The sequence below is a fragment of the Argiope bruennichi genome, chromosome 9, assembly GCF_947563725.1.
Source record: "Argiope bruennichi chromosome 9, qqArgBrue1.1, whole genome shotgun sequence".
Lineage (NCBI taxonomy): Eukaryota > Metazoa > Arthropoda > Arachnida > Araneae > Araneidae > Argiope > Argiope bruennichi.
This window is the reverse complement of record NC_079159.1, coordinates 52573312-52591869: the sequence shown is the minus strand read 5'-3', so window position 1 is coordinate 52591869 and position 18558 is coordinate 52573312. Positions and strand designations below refer to the sequence as shown.

The window sequence follows — 18558 nt, the reverse complement described above, 5'->3', positions numbered from 1 at the left end:
AGATTTTTTTATTTATTTCAAATACAACTTTTTAACTTTTAATTTTCTATGTATATATTACAGAAATCTTTAAAAGGAATAGAGAATTTGATTTTGTTTTGTTTTGTTTTGTTTAAAAATACAAGGATCTGAGCTTTCACTTACAACTACTTATCATTCAGTCTTGGGACCCTCAAGAATCATTATGCAGAAATTTGTAGAACAACTTTAATTTTTTTTTTTTTTCAAATGGCTAATTATGGAATTATTTTAAATCATTTTACTTATGATTAATTTCACATATTCTTCGAAAATCTATAAAATATCGTTTTTTTTTCTAAGAAAACCATGGTTCAACAGTGAATAATAAAAAAATAAATTGATTTAGTTTCAAAAATGTTAAATTTCTGTAAACAATACAAATGTAAATATTTCTATATGTCATCGTGCAAGACCAAAATTGAAAAAAAATGATTATTCTCGGATTAATATCGATACATATCAAATACATTATAAAATATTGATTTTTCAAAAATATTTTTATAGGTTCGGGCTAATCTGGTGTATATTGAAATACCCAGATAAGATCTCTAAGGAGTAGAAATGAGAGATCAAGAAATATTCTAAAATACTTTCTTGAATGATTTCTACCAAAACCATGTGCAGTGTCCTATTATATTTTTGACAGTCAAAACATTTTTGCATTTTAAAAAGTAACGATAAAGAGAATTTAATTTCGCCATTAAAACCAAGAGATGAGAATATACATTATTTCGTTACCTGATGAACTAACTATTCAGTAAATTATCCAAAATTCACATAAGAAAAACCATTGACAGGTTATAGTTTATTGATCAATCCTATCTTTCAATTATTTTTAAAGGTTTTTTTTTTTTTTTTTTTGTAAAAAAATGTCAAATAGATTCGCTGTATCTCCTCCACAAGATTGCATTTCATATGGGAATAGAAACCAAGAGAGCTATTGCCAGTTTTTAACTCTGTAATTAAATATATTTTTTTAAAAGAAAGCAGTAGACATATCAAACAAAATAAAGTAACCAAAATGAAAAGCAAAAGATGGTTCAATATACAATAGAATTAAAAGTAGCATTTATCGTTATGATATAATTAGATTTTTCATCAACAATAGAAAATAACATTATTTTAATTAGAAATCTTAGGCAAATAGTATTATTTTAAAGAAAAAAGGAAGAAATTATTCGAAAAATAATTATTTTGATTTTTAGATAGCAATATTTTCACCGAGCTACGAATGATAGCAACATATTTGCCATCATGTGTAAATAGTATATGTATTATTTTTAATGAAAACAAAGATAATTTCAGCGTATAAAAATTTGTCATCCATGCTTTAACATGATTACTTTATATGAATTGCAGGGGACAATACTATATTGACAAGCACCCTTTCTCAAATATGCATGTTGAACTCCTCTTTAAACTCCTTGTCCTTTTAAATATTTTACAGAATTTCTCATTAACACATAAATAATAGATGAACACACCTAAATATTTGCATATTCACATTTTATTTAAAAGAATTTACAGGCTTTGATGTATCGGCAAACAATGTGATCAATCATTTGTATCATCAGGGAATTTTAACAAGTGCCAAATTCATTTCACACGAGCCATAAACTACAATTGTAGTTTCAAAAATATTTCTTATTGAAAAGCTTAGTTTCAAGGAAAAATATTTTTCCTTCAATATTTTTTTTCTGAATTATGGTAATTTTTAAATTTGAAAAAAAAAAGATTTCTATAGTAACTTGTCATGGAATGTCATATATAAATTAGAAATGTCTTTTCCACCAGCAAACTCATTGATAATTTCTCCAAAACACATTAACAGTCCATCAGTGTGGTCCATAAAATTAAATTAAAACCCGACAAACATTTAAGTATTTTTGAAATTGATTTGAGATATATGAAATTTTGTCTTCGCAAATCATCTCTATAACATTCATAATTCTTTGAGGTATAAAATTCATTTTCAAAATAGAAATAACCGGAAAGCACCAAACGACTTTTCTCATCAATCATAGTCTCCAAGCTGGTTCTGAAAGAAAAAAAAAAGTAAAATTTTATTCTTAAAAATATAAAACTTCATCAAAATATTTTTTATTTATTTTTAAATATTTAGCAGTATTTATCAAAATATTGACAAATATTTAAGAACAGAATACATTTCATAAATATAAATTTAATATGTTGATTCAATTATTTAATTTATAAATATGATTCTGAGTGGAATAAGAAAGCATAAATTGTTTCGTCCAAAATTTATCTAAGTTCAACCGTTTTGATGCAAAAGAAATTTACTGTAAGTAGAATAAAGCATAACTCATTGGATTTTCAAATTATAATGTTTCCTATAATACTATATAAACATACTTTATAACATAATACTATATAAACATCCTTTATAACATAATACTATATAAACATCCTTTATAACATAATACTATATAAACATACTTTTAAAAAATGTTTTTATGACTCATCAAAATCTGGTGGTCAATTGTCTTTACGATTTCATTATTCTTTTAATGAATATTAGAATTGAAATTAATATAACAAATCAATTTTAATCATCTAAGCTTTCAGAATATTTATTACATTCAGAAAAAGTAAAAAAAAAGTTCAATACAGTGAAATTAAATTCCACCATAGTTTTAAAAAAGTTCTACTTTTCTTAAACAATACCTTAAATATATTCCATAAATTATTTTCATTCTGACCTATCCTTTTCTCTCTAGGATTAAGCTCACTGCTGCGAAATAAAATATAACACAAAAATTCGGCTTAAAAAATAAATAAAACTTTGGGAGATAAAATAATGTTGTAGAAGACAATTCTTTTCGTTTTCTTTAATAAACAAATAGAGGACAGCCATGAAGTAACAGCTGCTAGAAGGGGATGGGGGGGAGGGTAAAAAAACAGCAAAACTTTGCCCACTTCCTTTCCCTTTTCTTTTTGTTAGTCATAACAGTCATCTCATTTTTCGATTTCTCCTTCATCCTTCGACCGTGGTGTCAAACTCTATCGATGGAATCGATTATTGAATGAAACGATTATGGATAAGAGGAAGAATGCTTCTCTTACATGGACGCGCCATATCGATTATTGTTAAAATGAACTATTAAAATGGTTCATGTGTCTTAATATCACAATATCTAGAATATTATTGAAAAGTTTAAAAATTATAAAGAAACATATTACACATAAATTTTTATAACTTCTCTTAAAAATAAGTTATACATTTGTAAAGAATATACTTAATATTGTATTCACATCAAAATGCATTGTACTTGCAACTTCAGGATTGCTTGATCTATAGTGATAAAAGCAATGTTTTATGGGGGGGGGGGGGGAAACCAGCAAAGCACAACGGAATAATAACATTTACAGTGACCACGCAGAAGGAAAGGTTATAGTTTATTAAGTAAAAGTGAGGAAAAATTCACGAAAAAAAACCCAATTATTTACAAATATATAGATAACATTGGTTTTGTGCCTAAATATATGTTGGCAACTTAATGCTAAAGAAGAGCCCATTAAATACGCATTAAATTAGTTGATTGTTTGAGATTTTGGATTTTTTTTTTAAAGTATTTGCTGTTTTTTCTTCTTAAGATCTTATTTTTAGCTGAATTCTTAAAATTTACTTTTTATGATTAATAGAAAAAATCTTTCAGGAAATGAGGTACTAACAAGTTTAAGAGCAAGCGCTCTTTTGTATCGAGTTACTTTGGACCGTACTATAAAAAAGGCACAAAATCTGGGAATAAAATTTTTGTTGTTTTTGTTGATGTTGTGACAGTTGCTGTTTTACAAAAGGAAAAGGGATGGCATAGTTGGATCATTGAAGCAAATCAAAAAAGAAAACTGAAATCTGAAATAATAAGCTATGAAACATGGCAAAAGAATGTTGGATAAGATGAAGGCGCTAGAACAACATGTTTTCTTGCTGCCGTTTTATCATATCGGTCCATCTATAATAATTGCTACGTTTACCATATGTGTAATAACGTAGATTCCGAAGCAAAATATTTAAGGATTTTTAATCTTTCTTTTATTTCAAATTTAATGTAAACTATTAAATAAAGAATAAAGATAATTCAAAACATTACAGGCAAAATTGAAGTGAATCAGTGTTATGTTTTCAATTTGGAAGAAATTCTCAGAGTCAGAACTTTCTCGAATTATCCGAGATATCTAGTCGCTATATGTAGATAAATGCTTTGCAAATAAATATTGAATTTCAAAGGAATTAAAAATATTTTACGTTATTGCAATTGTTATTTCTTTTATCAGCATAAAATGGGAAGCCAAAATGAAGAATTAAATCTGTATTGTAATTATCGTCTTTTAAAATAATATTAACTTAGTTGTATGTATTTCAGCAATAAATTATTTCTTTCTTTTACATATGACATAGTGCTGTATCTCTTACATTACAAACGTTGATAGGTTTGCTGCATTTAGGATACATATATTTCTCATGGGTTTACTTATTGGAACAGAAGAAATAAAATTTCTAAAGTGAAACCAAACACAAAACCAAGTAAAAATTTTGTGAAATTAAATAAAATTATTGAAATGTTTTCATCCTAATTAAATTGCAAGAGCCTTTTGAATGCAATGCTTATTTTTATTCGCAAGTTCATATTTCTTTTATCATTTTACATCATATAATTTTCTATATTTCAATTTTATGTTGAGCAATATTCTTTCACATTTTAAACTGCATGTTATACAACGTTTTTATATCACGGAAAAAATAAACGGTGTTTACTTTAACTGAATTACAAAATATCACAAACAACCAATAAATATAATTTTAATTCAAGAAACTACAACTATACTGATATCAGAAAAATAAAGCAATCTTATTGAATATAGTTATATAAAAAATAACAAAAAAGTTTGTTATTTTTGATGTAAAATCTAGAACCCATTAAAAGGTTTATTTTAGAACCCTCAAGAGATAAAAACTTTCAAAAACACTGTTTAAGTAAAAGGATCTGCAAACTATTCTAAAGATCACAACCCATCCTTTCAGTCCCATTTCCACAAACAAAGCAGTTATTTAAAAAAAATAATAAAAAAAAAAAACGATTTCTGAACCTTCCGGGGTCATGAAGGCATGTTCGATTTCGAATTTTGAACGATGACAATGGCTTTACTGCAGTACTTAACCTAGACGAAAGGATGAGCTGAAAGAAGAATCACCATATTAAGCAGTTAGAGTGATGTCAAGATTCAGCTCCCTTGCCGTGAGACACCTGTTAATGTTCCCCGGTTCCTATACTTGATAATCGGCATTTCTGACCAGCTGTGTCATCAACTGTGTAACACTCACATAGTTAAGTGCCTCCAAACTGACAGATGGGGGAATCTCCTTCCCTAGTAGGGTCATCTGGTCATTAGCTGTGTCCAGATAAAGAATTACACGTGTGTTTTTCGTCGTTCTAAAGAAATAAATCGTATCTTCACAGGGAAAGAGTGCCAACCATTCGGATGTTAAATATTTTATTTTTCATTATGAAGGGCCAGCTACGAGGATGGACCATTAGCAGACATTCCCACAATCGACTAGAGAGCATTGAAAATTTTTCTGAACAGCTATTGGGTGACGGGAGCTGAAGTGCACCAATGTGAAAATGAGACGCGGGAATTTGACAGAAAATAAAACGCGAGATTTTTGGAAGGGACGAAAGAGAGTCATTTTGAGGAGAGGAAGTCAGAGAAGTTCTGGGGGATTCGTACTTCTTAGTTAAGATCCACCCGATGAAGATCAGTGGATTCCTAGAGCTACCTCTGTATTAGCTGAATGAGCTAACATCCTGTTAGCTTTTCTTGTGAGGTTTTTTCTCCGAATGAATCGAGGAAATATTCATGTTTAACTTCCAACTGTGTTGTAAATATTATTAATCATATTAACTTAGATGAGAACGAGTTGTTCTTGTGTACATAAGGCTGTAAATAAAGAAATTGTCTTTAAACGTTACGCTCTTATTTGATCGGTCAGGATCAAGTCATCACAGTGATAATGGAATTTTGACTGTAAAGGAAATAACAGATTTTTTCGCCCCAAATTGAATCCCGAAAAGCTTTGGTTAGATTATATAATGATCGGTCTCGTATTTTGGAAATAAAGCCATCATAGAATGATAGCATAAAATGTAAGACAACTATGGTATCATTCAACAACTGCTGTCAGTTTTCATGTGTTTCTCTTGGTGTCAGTGCTTTTCTCGAAAGAAAATCCAATGCTTTTGATTGATATCGGGAAATATAAAATGACACATTTGTATATAATTACAAAAACAGCATAGTATACCATAATAATACAATTAAAGCATTTGATTATAAATCTAACTTACTCTATTCACTATATATAAGTAAATTTCTTTTTGGTTTGTTCAAACTAAATTTTAAAAATAAGGAAATAATAATATAAAATCTAGAAGCACATTTTAAAATTTATAAATAATAAATTAACCTAAGCATGATTTTTTTATCAATATCTGTTGGATGAAACACAGAAGGTAAAAGCGAATTTCTAAAAACACTTCATTTAGATTAAAATTTAGTCGTATCTAAGAATATTAGAAAATTTTTCATTTGTTTATCTTTCTCCCAAATAATCAAATTTGACACAAGGACTTTTCAACATATGAGAAAGGTGGCAGTAAAATAGTAAAAATTCAAAGATTAATTCAAATGTAATTTAGTTAAAAATCAACAAGTTCTTGTTGAATTCTGTCAACAACTTTTCTAGAACATTATCTCACAAAAATCATTTTAAACAATCTCACAGTTTAAAAAAATATATATAATTTTTAATGATACCAAATTTTCCAAACAATTTCTGTTCACTTTTTTTATAATTTTACTAATTTTATTACTATCTGGAAGAATATACTGAGTGCAATGGTATATATGAATTTGTAGTTTTGTTTCGTTTATATAAATCTAAAATGATTAAATTGAACACAAGTGTATTTCAAGTTAAGAGTAAGGTCATTGCCATATTTTTAAAAGTTAAATAATATAAATTAATTGAAAATTAAATAAGATTGCTACTTTCAGATATATTTTTATCATAAAAATATGGTATAAAATATTTCATAAAAATCATTTTTAAAATACCTTAAAATAAATTTTTTAACGACATCAGTTTCGGCGCGAATTTTCAAAACATTTTTTAAACTCTTATTTACGATCTCTAACCATATATTTACTGTTATGACAAATCCAAGTTTATTACATTATTTTACCCAGCCACAAGCCGCCTGATGCTGCTAATGTTCATATTAAAAAAACAGAATTTCTTTAGTTAATTTGAAAAATAATTTTGAAGTTATATTGTCATTTCGCCATTCATTTCGTTTGATGCACAGCAATATGTAGCAGATTTATTTTATCAGAATACGAAGAAATGCAGTTCATATAGATAGCATAATACCCAGGAAAACCAATAAGACAGGCAGGCAGGCGGGCAAATTGATTACTAATGATAGTTAGTTCATATTAAATTCTAACCCTTAATAAGAGCTTAACTATTTTCTAAATTGAGGTTTTTACTTTTGCCCAATTTACATATCTTTGTGTTTCCAACGTTTGTGATTTTATAATTTATTTTAACCTTAGATTAATCTTTTGAACAAAACTTTATTTCTATTCTTAATGTATTAATAGAAGCGTGTTTTATCATGTGGGAACATGATGTTGTTTTGGTTAGGGGATTTTGAAGCTCGAAATCACGTAGGCAATGAATACTGAAGCTTGAAATCGCATAGACAATGATTAAAGCATAAATGGCAATTTTCATCATCATCTTTTAATCGCATATATATATATATATATATATATATATATATATATATGTTTTTTTGACAGTAGATGCGTTTTTAAAAGGTTGACGTAGCACTATGACATTATAACTGTTATTTCATCTCAAAATCTGTTGAGTTCCAAAATTTTGTTTCCAGCTAGAAAAATTGAAAATGAAAGTTTAAAAAAATTATGTGTGCGTGTGCGTGCGTGCGTGCGCGCGTGTGTGTGTGTGTGTGTGTGTGTGTGTGTGTGTGTGTGTGTGTGTGTGTAAAGAGAAAGAGAGAGAGAAAGTCTCGTGTTTGTTTCAAATAGATTTAAACTGGTTAATGACTTAAATTAATTCAGACAAATGGTGACTTAAAAATTAATAATTTTCTCACATGATAACTTGAAATTTGCGATCGTAGATTTCATTTTAATTTTTTATTTATTTCAATAGTTTTGCAAACATATTTTTATGATTTTATGTAAATTAGCAGTTAATTGCAGTGACATTGATTTATTAAAAACAACAGTGTTAAGAAAAATATTTAAAAAATAATTATTAAATTCTTTTTTGTGTCAATTTTTTAAAAATTATATTTCATAGTTCTATATTATAATTATCATGATATCTTGAAACTCCTTTTGCTCAGTTTTAATACAAAGATAATGGAACGAAAGTAAGGCTACTTTAAAAGGAATCGGTTAGCTATTTATCAAAATCTAAAATTATTAAAATAGTATAATGTCAATGAGAACACACGAGAATACAAAATTTAAGGTTCCACATATTATAAAGTGACTGAAAGATCGATTTTTTCATTTTACCTGTTACATTAACAGGTAATTATTTAAAATAGCATTTTAAATAAATACTTTCAGATGAAAATATTTATTGAAAACGCATAGAATCAAATATCCATATCATAAAATAGACATATAATCGGAAGATGTCTTGTAGTTTTAGAAATATCAGGAAGGGATGATCCCTTTCTCGTTTACTCTCTGATAAGCGGGTTATACACCCTCCGTTAACATGAAAATTATAAACCTTGTACATGGCCTCCAGGAATTGTAGGTATATCACAAGTATCTAAAGAATTTTAGAGTTTGGTCCAAACTTCCTAACTGAAGAATTGGAGACCAAACGAGATTAAAGGATAACAACATAATAAGAGTGCCCTCTCTCTCCCTCAATTCCCGATACCCGCGTAAAATTGTTTCGGGGCTGAGGGTCTTGTACTTCGCGCTAACTCGTTTTGGTAGCACTGTTTTTGATTGACTGAAAGTAAAATTTCATACCAATAAACTATTTTAGTGACATAATAACAAATAAAATGTCATTCCTATGATTCATTGCATTTGTGAATATCGCATTTACATGCAAATGAATGTACAGACCAAAAGACAGCCAACCTGTCAGCTGATTTGGTTCAAAATTTATCATAACTTTGCACTTAAGATGACAAACTATGTGCTAAATTTTATCGGTTTAGCTTTTTCATTTATCTCATTAAGTTGTACTCGGACTGACAAATTTCATGCGGATAGACTTCATCTAGAATTCGATACTAATCCATAAATTTGGTCTGAACACAGCAAAATGTGAATCATCTGGCTCACGGTGTGTTTGAGTTATCCTTTTAAAAGTTTGATTGACATAGTTATAAAATTGAGTTTTTATGAGTACGGCATGTCTAAAGCATGAAAATTTCGAATTTGACCATTATGAAAATTGCTATACTCTCTCTGAATAAATTCTGAAAACATTTCGTAAGCAAATAATTAAAAATTGATGAAAATAAGCGTTAAAAAGAGAGAAAAGAAAAGAAGAAAAAAAAAAGAGAGATAATTTGAAATTATAAAACGACTAAAATCTAATTTTCCCAAAGATTTTCAAATAGGCTTAAAGTTCTGCAAATATTTTGGTGACATCGAAATGCCATTTTTTTCCTATTTATAAGCCACTTCAGCCAACACGGTGCAAATTTTTGTCCATGTTTGAAATATTTAGCATTTATTGCTGAGAGACAAAGCTCAAAGCACTCCTTCTGATAGATCTTCTGTAGAGACGGCAAATTTTTTTTTCAAAAGCAGCATATGGCTGCAGGCTATGATTAACGGATGACGTTTTTCCTTAGATCGCATAAATTCATCCAAACGGGAAGACATCCATTACCTTAAAAAGGAGCAAATAAATTTTCAAAATAATTAAATTATTTTGAAACTTTGTGGCTTTAATAATAAATCTGTTTAAAAATCGCGAGTTTTACAACTCTAACAGGCAAACGATTTTTTATATTCTAATTGCAGTTAAGCGAAAAATTTAATAAATTCAAAATGGTTGAAATTATACAAGACTTAATGAAATCAACGAAAGCATTCACCCGTAAGGTTTCTCGTATACTCGCCAGTAAAAATAGGTGTGCGTTCAAATAAAATTACGAAAACGCCTATTGGCCTGGGAAATTTGCCAATTTAACTGATGATTAATAACTGGATTGAGGTTATTATGTAAGCACCAGAAAGGTATGCCTACATTATAGACTTCTTTTTACCGACCGATTAAAATCAAAATTCGACACTGAGCTATTACAATCACAATACAGTTACTGTCACAAAATTACATACTGAATTTTAAATATTTATGCCAATGTGGTCTTCAGTCATCGCGTTTACATGCTTGTAAAAATATATACCGTCAACCCACCAGGACATTTGATTCCAAATTTTACAGGTATTTATGCTTTAGAAGTTAATTCTGTGCAGTCAACTGTATCCATCTATCTCCTTTTCTTTTGTAGTCACTGTGTTAACATATCTTATAACAGACAGATGGACAAACTTCTTTCAAGTGGATTTCGTGCTTTTCGTGCAAATGGACCTTTTTTTTTTTTTGTCTACAAATTTGTTGTGCAGATAATAAACTGAATTTCATCCGTCTTTTTCAAAGAGTTTTTAAGTTATTGGGTTCACAGACAGGCATATTTTTCAAAAACATATTTTTCGAATTTAGCTAAGTTTGAAAATATGGTGAAGGTCAAGTCTCAAATACTAATTTTTTTACGATTACAATATACTATCTTTGTTTACTTCATTTACGAGAAAGTGGAAATCCTGAATATCAGGGGAATCGAGCATTTACTTAAATGCATTTATTTTCGTAATTATCATTAAATATTTGGTCCGTTATTGAAAATAAACGACTTAGATTGTAATTATTAATGCAAGTGACAGAAATAAACCATGGGATAAAAATGCTGTTAGTATTAATTATTTAAACTGATTGTTGGGAGAAAGACTTTTGTTTGCATCCTTATAATAATATCATATAATATATAATAACAGTATAACTACATTTATAATATTATATTATATTGGACAGTGCTGTAAATTATCAAACAGCATATTGTACTGACTACTTTAATAATTGTTGCAGTCATTTCAAATGCTAGGATCATTGTATAATTTATTGCACATCACGATCAATTACACAGTTGTGAGTCTGGAGTGCGAAACTATGGAAAAAAAAATGAATGCGATTCTTAAAATGATATTTCCATGTTTATAAGACTATGTCATCATTTCGTGGATATTATAATAATACACAAATTTCTAATCCACAGATTTCATCAAATGAACATAAATATTTTCATTTAAAATGCCAGAACAATGATAATGCTTTATAGTGATAATATTAGATGATGCAAATTTTAATGAATGATTATTAATTGAAGGAAACTAGTTTCTAAAAAATAAATAGGTAGAGTTTGGCATACACGTTTTTACTGACATTTATATATTTTTTTTAATATGCTAGAATAGAACTAAATAAAATAAGAAAATTTGATTCATTCCATTTTTGCTAAGAGCATTAAAATATAAACCTTCAAGAGGTTAACTTGTTGGAGTGGCACATAAAGCGTGCAGGCAAATCTCCTTTGTGCGCAGAAATAAATTGCTCAGCGATTGCGCAAAACTTTTGCCCGGAATACTTTTTCAATAAAATGAATGACAGAAATCGTTCTTCTCACAAAAGTTTCTTTCCATTGATTAAACATAAAAGATAGGCTCGTTGCAGCTGATCTTTCTTCAAATTAAAATCAATAGAAACACTGTACTAGAACACTAAGAAACTACAAGATTCTTCTATAATTTATTTCCACATTTTTTCATAGGAATAATTATTTCTTAAAAAACATCAGTAAAGGCCATTTTCAACAATTTAAAAATCCTTTATGCTGAAAATTATTCATTATAAAATTTTTTTTAAATATCATTTCAAGAAATGGCACTTACGTATTAACGCCATTGCAGCTACAGATTTGGCGGTTTTTAAGTGCCGCCAATCGCTTTCTAAATTCAACACTTTCAAAATTCAACGCAAATGGATTGCTCTTTATTGGCGCATTAGCGCAAAAACTGCCAAATCTGTAGCTGCGGTGACGTTAATATGTAAGTACCCAAGAAATCATAGCAAAGAAAGTTTAAAAAAAACCTAATCAAATCATATTCTGGAATGATTGTAAAAATGAATATTATGTGAAATTCCTTTTCAACTTATTTATATACTTATGAATTTGCAAATAAATACCTCAATTAACGTAAAAGATACATATTTTTATGCTATTAATTTAGAGGCAGATAAAATTGTATTAAAGAACTCGTGACCAGATTTTAGTAATCTAACAAAAATAACATTGTGATAGGTTTACAGCGTTAATCACACAGGAAAATGATGTTCGTTGAGCAACAATGACTTTTAAACAGATTTAGTGCAATCTGGTTATTAAAGTTTTCTTAGTAAAAATATATAGAGTGTCTTCGTTATTCAAAAATTATATATAAACATATAGGTAACATGGTTAAAAAAATTGTAAATAGTAATCTGTAATCACTATTATTTATATGCAGAGACAAAAAAAAATGTATTTCTTTTACATGGCCTATATAATAAGTAAATTGTTTTATTTCCCGTTTCATATAGATTCATTTATGCAAAATTAAATAACAAAACTCAAACATGTAGAGTTGATTATGAATGTAATTTCCCGAATCTCCTGAGAGATCTTATTAATTTATGAAACTTGGTCTTTCGATTCGGCTATTTTATCCATTCCTTTTCTGACCTAGCCAGTTCGCTCTTGAAAAAATTCTACTACTCCACATTAGTCTCATCTGCGGTTTCATCAACATATGGCAAAAAGATGCTGACTTATAAATCCTAGGCACTACGTCGTTTGTTCTTGTACTGTCTAAAAGAAAACGTCCGCTGTTTAAGTTTTAAATTTTTTAATGAAGTTATTCCTTGCCTGACTTTGTCATTAAAGGATCACCCACTCGTTTATATTTTTTGTGATTTCTTCAGAGAAATGAGCTTTATACTTTGTATCTTTTCATTATGAGACATTAAAGAATTTCAGGTATGGCACGGAATATCAGTTTCAACGTGTTAAATTTTTCCATTTTTGAATTTTAGTGCATTATCTTAGTTCCTGGAATCATTTTAATTCGATGATAGAATGTTTGTTGATGATATTTATCTTGAGTTGAGCTTGCAACAAATGCTTAAAACCTTCCTTTATAAAATATATCTTAATAATTACTAAATTTAGGTTATCAAAAACTTTCAAATTTGTCATCGGCACATTTTAACTATTGGTACTGACACGTATAAATGTTAATGCAAAACGTAATTTAGAATATCACGGGATAAGTTTATTTGTTAAACATTTTTATTGTTAAAGGCAAATGTATTTGCTCTAGTGTAATAATGTGCTAAAGCTGCATAATTATAATAAAAATATGTTACACACTTTTATTGATTGCAATTATATACTTAAATTATTTCATTCAGTAGGATGTAATTTTTTTTTTATTTTAATGTATTTGGTACTTTTCATAATAATGTGCCCTCAAATAATGGTGGTCCAATAGGAATGAAAACTTTGTTTTATAACAAATTGTAAGGAAAATGAGAAAAATAATTTTTCAGTTTTCAAATATGTGATAAATAAAATGTTTAGTCAAAAAAATTTCCAAATTTTCATTTTTTTTGTTATTTAATTATCTTTAAAAAAATCCATTATATAATTTCAACGTATGATTCTAATAATTCACTTTAATTAATCTGTATCTTTAGTGTAATGTGTAGAAAAGCCTAACATTCTTCTGTTCTTCTCATTATAGAATAAATTTATGAAATAAAGGCAGTTTTAATTGGTTCTCCGCAAGATACCAGCTTCGATACTTTTGTTAACGATGAAATAAATAGCATTGGAAAAAGTCACAGCCTAGTCATCGCGTCAGTAGTTAAGTATTTAATTCTCTAGAGAACAATTATGATTTCGACTTAATTCTTTTCGTTGTTCATTACTTACAAGAAATTTTAGTTCAATATTGCTTGATAAAATGTTTGCTCTTAATTTAATAAAAATTAGGTTCATCCAATTTTTCTTAATTTGAAAATGATCTTATTATATATAATAAAATTTATATTTAGAATAAGAATTAATCGACTACTTTAATCATCAAATATGAACAAAAATATAAAACACTCCTTAATTCTTTTATATAAAACAGAAGACTTTTCTTTTTCAAAGAAAACAATAAAGGAGAACTGAAGAATTATTTCATAAATGTCTAATCGTGGCCTAGAAAAACCACACAAAAAAGGGCAAATTAAAATCGAAAAAACAACTATTTAATAAATGCAAAATTTCGAAACGTGACTTTCTTAAATTATTAAGAATACTTTTTTTCCGAATTTTTCCTCTTGTCAAAAATTCAATGGATTCATACATTAAGTATATAGACCTACTATGAAATACGTCAGAAAATATACGTTCGGTTTTTATTCTCAAATTGTCAAAGATTAGAAATTACTCTAATTTGTTTTCTTTTATATAAAAAAATATTGCATGCAATATAAATATTTTTATATGATATTAACGTAATTGGTTCCACGATTCAGCAAATATTTTAAATTAGCGAAGAATATCATTAATAATTTTGCATGTGTTAAAAAATTTCAATTTTTATTCGTTTTTGTTTCCCCGGTTTCCAAGAACTCAAAGTATTCATTTAAATAAATTCATTTAAATGAAAAAAAATTCTAAATGGATGTACAATCAGAGAATAATTTGATTAATATTTTTGTACGTGCTAATAAATTTAAATTTTCATTATTTATTTGCTTTGTCCTTGTTTCTAAGAACTCAAAGCATTTATTTGCAGAAATTAATTAAAATGAAAATAATTTCTATATGCATGAAACAATATAAATCAGAATTAATATTTTACATTTTGAATTTTTAAAAAGTGGAAATTACAAGCAAAATAAAGGAGACATTATGGAATTTAATACTAAGTTTGTGTTTTAAAAACCAAACGTGAAAATAAAGAAGATTATATTAGAAAAAACTTTACTACTTGACAAAATTTCTTTTATTTTTTGCCTTTTATTTTGACATTTTGAAACGAATTTTAAATAGCAAGCAAAACAATACAGAATCTCACTGCTAAAAATGTCGTTGCAAATCTATATCTATACTTATAATAAAGCTCAATGTGTGTGTGTGTGTGTGTGTGTGTGTGTGTGTGTTGGCGCTCTACAGGCCAGACCGTTTGACATACAGCTACCAAATTTGGTACATGTATACCTTGGAGGTTGGGAATGTGCACCTGGGGTTTCTTTTTTCGAATTTTTAATTAGAATTTTAATTATTAATTAAAAACTAACTTTCCCGCCAAAAAAATCTTCCATTTTCCCCACCGCCAACTTTTCCGCCAAAAAAATCTTCCATTATCCCCAGCGCCAAACGAGAAAGGCTTCAGTTTTTTTTTCTCCCAACAGTAATGAGGCTAGGGTTAAAAATTTTCGGCGGATTATTTCAATCGGTTCTGTTTATTTTCTTAATGTTTGATACATTTAAAATTAAACATTGTTAATGAATCAATCTTTCAGATTCATTCTGAAGTACTTTTGAATTAAAATAAAACAGAATAAAGGAAATTAAAAATTTCTAATCCGCATAGCGTTACCCCAACTGGCGTAGAAAAAATCACGTATTTGTGTTACGTAACCGGCGAAGAAAATTCACGCATGCGCATTCTGTTCTGATTGTTGCCATGACAACGTTATCAATGGATGATTTAAATTATTTTTGGGTTAGTTGCATGCTTTTGTAAGTAAATTGTATTTATGTTAGTTATATATTTTTTGTATATGCTTATAGTTTTAAGTACATTGTTTTTTAAGTAGTTCTTTTAAAACCTGTTTTCAACCGTTTATTTTAAACGATTCGTTTTATTTTCTTAGTGTTTGATGCATTTAAATTTAAACATTGTTAATGAATCTATCTGCTCATAATGAATCTAAGAAAATTTTGTTGACCAACTTTTGAGATATTACATAAATTAAAAAAGATATTCTTTAGTGCCCATAAAGTTTAAACGCTGAGTGACTCTATTTTCAGTAATCAGATTATAAAAAAATGCTTTGTTTCAGTAAAAAATATTATTAAATTAATTGAAGATAAATTCTTTCCACTTTAATTTAATGCATAAATTCTACGGGTGCTAACAGAAAATGAGAGAGATACATATTACGTTATGACTGAAGGCCTTTATAATATTATGAATGAATTATATGATAATCAAAATTTGAAGTTTTAAAATATTTTGATGAAGAAGCTATTAAAGTAGAAATTGCATAAAATATTTAATTATTAAAAAGTTAACGAACATTAAGATTGGCGAACCGGCTGGTACCCAAAGGCGGCTAGTAACATTATAAAAACAGCTTCAAGCGGAAGTCTTTTTTATCAAAAAAAAAAAAAAAAAACCAAACCCTCAGCTATGAATTTCATGACTCTAAAAAACGAAACAAAAATAAACCAGTCGGCCTTACTGTTCCATCCAATACAGAAAACCCAACTGAGAACTCTCCATTGTATTCCAATAAAAGCCCCAGAGGTCGACTACTCTGCAAAACAACACCAGGTGTCGCTTATGTACCGAGAGGACAACTTCAACAACTTTTATTAAGGTTCTTAAGGGTTCCGTTCTTTTTCATCTCTGAAAATTCGGCGAGTAGATCTTATTGGCTCTAGGGCCACTGAACTTTTATTTATTCAGCTGGTAAAGGAAGAATTTATTTGATACATCTCTTCCGTGTTTATTTTAGCAATAATGCATTTCTTCTTTTTAAGACTTTATAAAGTAAATAAAGGAAAATTCTTATCATTTTTTGATAGAGAAATCTTGGAGAAAAACGTATACACTGTATTATATACATTTACGCACTATTCAAATATATATGTTAGGTTTTAGTTTTAAACAAGACAATAACCATGGCAATTATACGAATTTCGGCCGTATATTATCCTCATCTCAGTATAAAATTTGTTGCAGAACGAAGTATGTACGTATATACAAAACGACTTATGTCTTTCTGTTATAAAATCAGAATTTTGTTTATTTTAAAATATTTGATACTTAGGTTGATAAGAATTTTGTTTCAAAATCGGTTTCTATCATTCAACTGATTAAATCGTACAAGAAAAACTGTTTTCGTCTGCATTTTTATGTGCTATAATCCATCATCCAAGGGACAGCACTCCAAAAATGAAGATGACAATCTTTTGGTAGGACTGTTCATCACTTCTGTAATGTAAGCAAGTACTTTCCCTAAATAATGTTGCCCTCTATACTTATGACAATACTTACCTCCTACGGGAGGGATTGTAGAGTAACTGATTATGATCATTAGAATTTAAACTTTTTCGCAGTAAAATGTTATGCCGATTCATTCAAGTTACCCCGATTTCTACGACTGGGCGACAGTAGCTAAGTTTAGAGCACTATTATGATTTTTTTTTTTTACTATATAGCCTCTTTATTTGTATTTGAATTATCATTTGTTATATTTTTGAGTGTTAGCGTTTCAATATGTTGGATATCAAAATGATGGGAATTTTCATTTTGATGAGTGTTAGCGTTTCAATATGTTTGATATCAAAATGATGGGAATTTTCATTTTGATGAGTGTTATTGTGTTAATTTTTTAAGTAATCTAGAATGTTAGGCACTGCTACCAACACTTCGATTCAAAAATTCACTTGGCTTTCTTTGTCTATCAAGACTGTCTTGTGTGTATGTATGTATTATGTCGGAAATCTACATTACAGATTGTTGAGCTTAGAGCTATCGAATCTAGCACAACTGTGTTTTGGAAGATGTAAGATATTTATTATAATTTTAATTAAACTGAAAAATAAGCATGAATAAGATATTTTCTGCAAAATCTTCGGAAAATATTCTAAAACAAAATTCCTTTTTAGATCAGAGATAGATATACACAGATTAAAAATACCAAAAATTGTCTAATAATGCAGATTCTTTCTACAGTCTCTTCACAATTTATTAAAATATTATTTGCATTATTTTTAATAAAATTCTGTAATGTATCTATGAACTTCTACATTTCCATTGTTTCATTAAATACTAGTTCTTGCGAGCATCTAACATTGTTGAAATCAGAAGAAAGGTTCAATTTCTTAATTTCCAAGTGGGAAAAAAAATAGATTAAAATACCACGAAATATAACGTGTATTCAAAGATCCGTGTAAATAGCAAATAGTAAAAAGTGTAAAGTTGACACAGTTTGAAACTGCATAACAACTTGAAGGTTAAAAATACTTTGTTGAGAGCATAATGAGCATCAAGATG

General features: G+C 28.2%; 1 protein-coding gene across 1 annotated transcript in view; it reads right to left on the bottom strand.

Moving 5' to 3' along the window:
• Positions 1-1555: 1555 nt before the first annotated feature.
• Positions 1556-18558, bottom strand: part of LOC129984944 (uncharacterized) — a 125880-nt gene continuing 108877 nt past the window's right edge. The window contains exon 15 of the mRNA XM_056094887.1: positions 1556-2059. Coding sequence (XP_055950862.1) covers positions 2040-2059 — 20 coding nt within the window. The 3' untranslated portion in view covers positions 1556-2039. The remainder of the gene's footprint in view (positions 2060-18558) is intronic.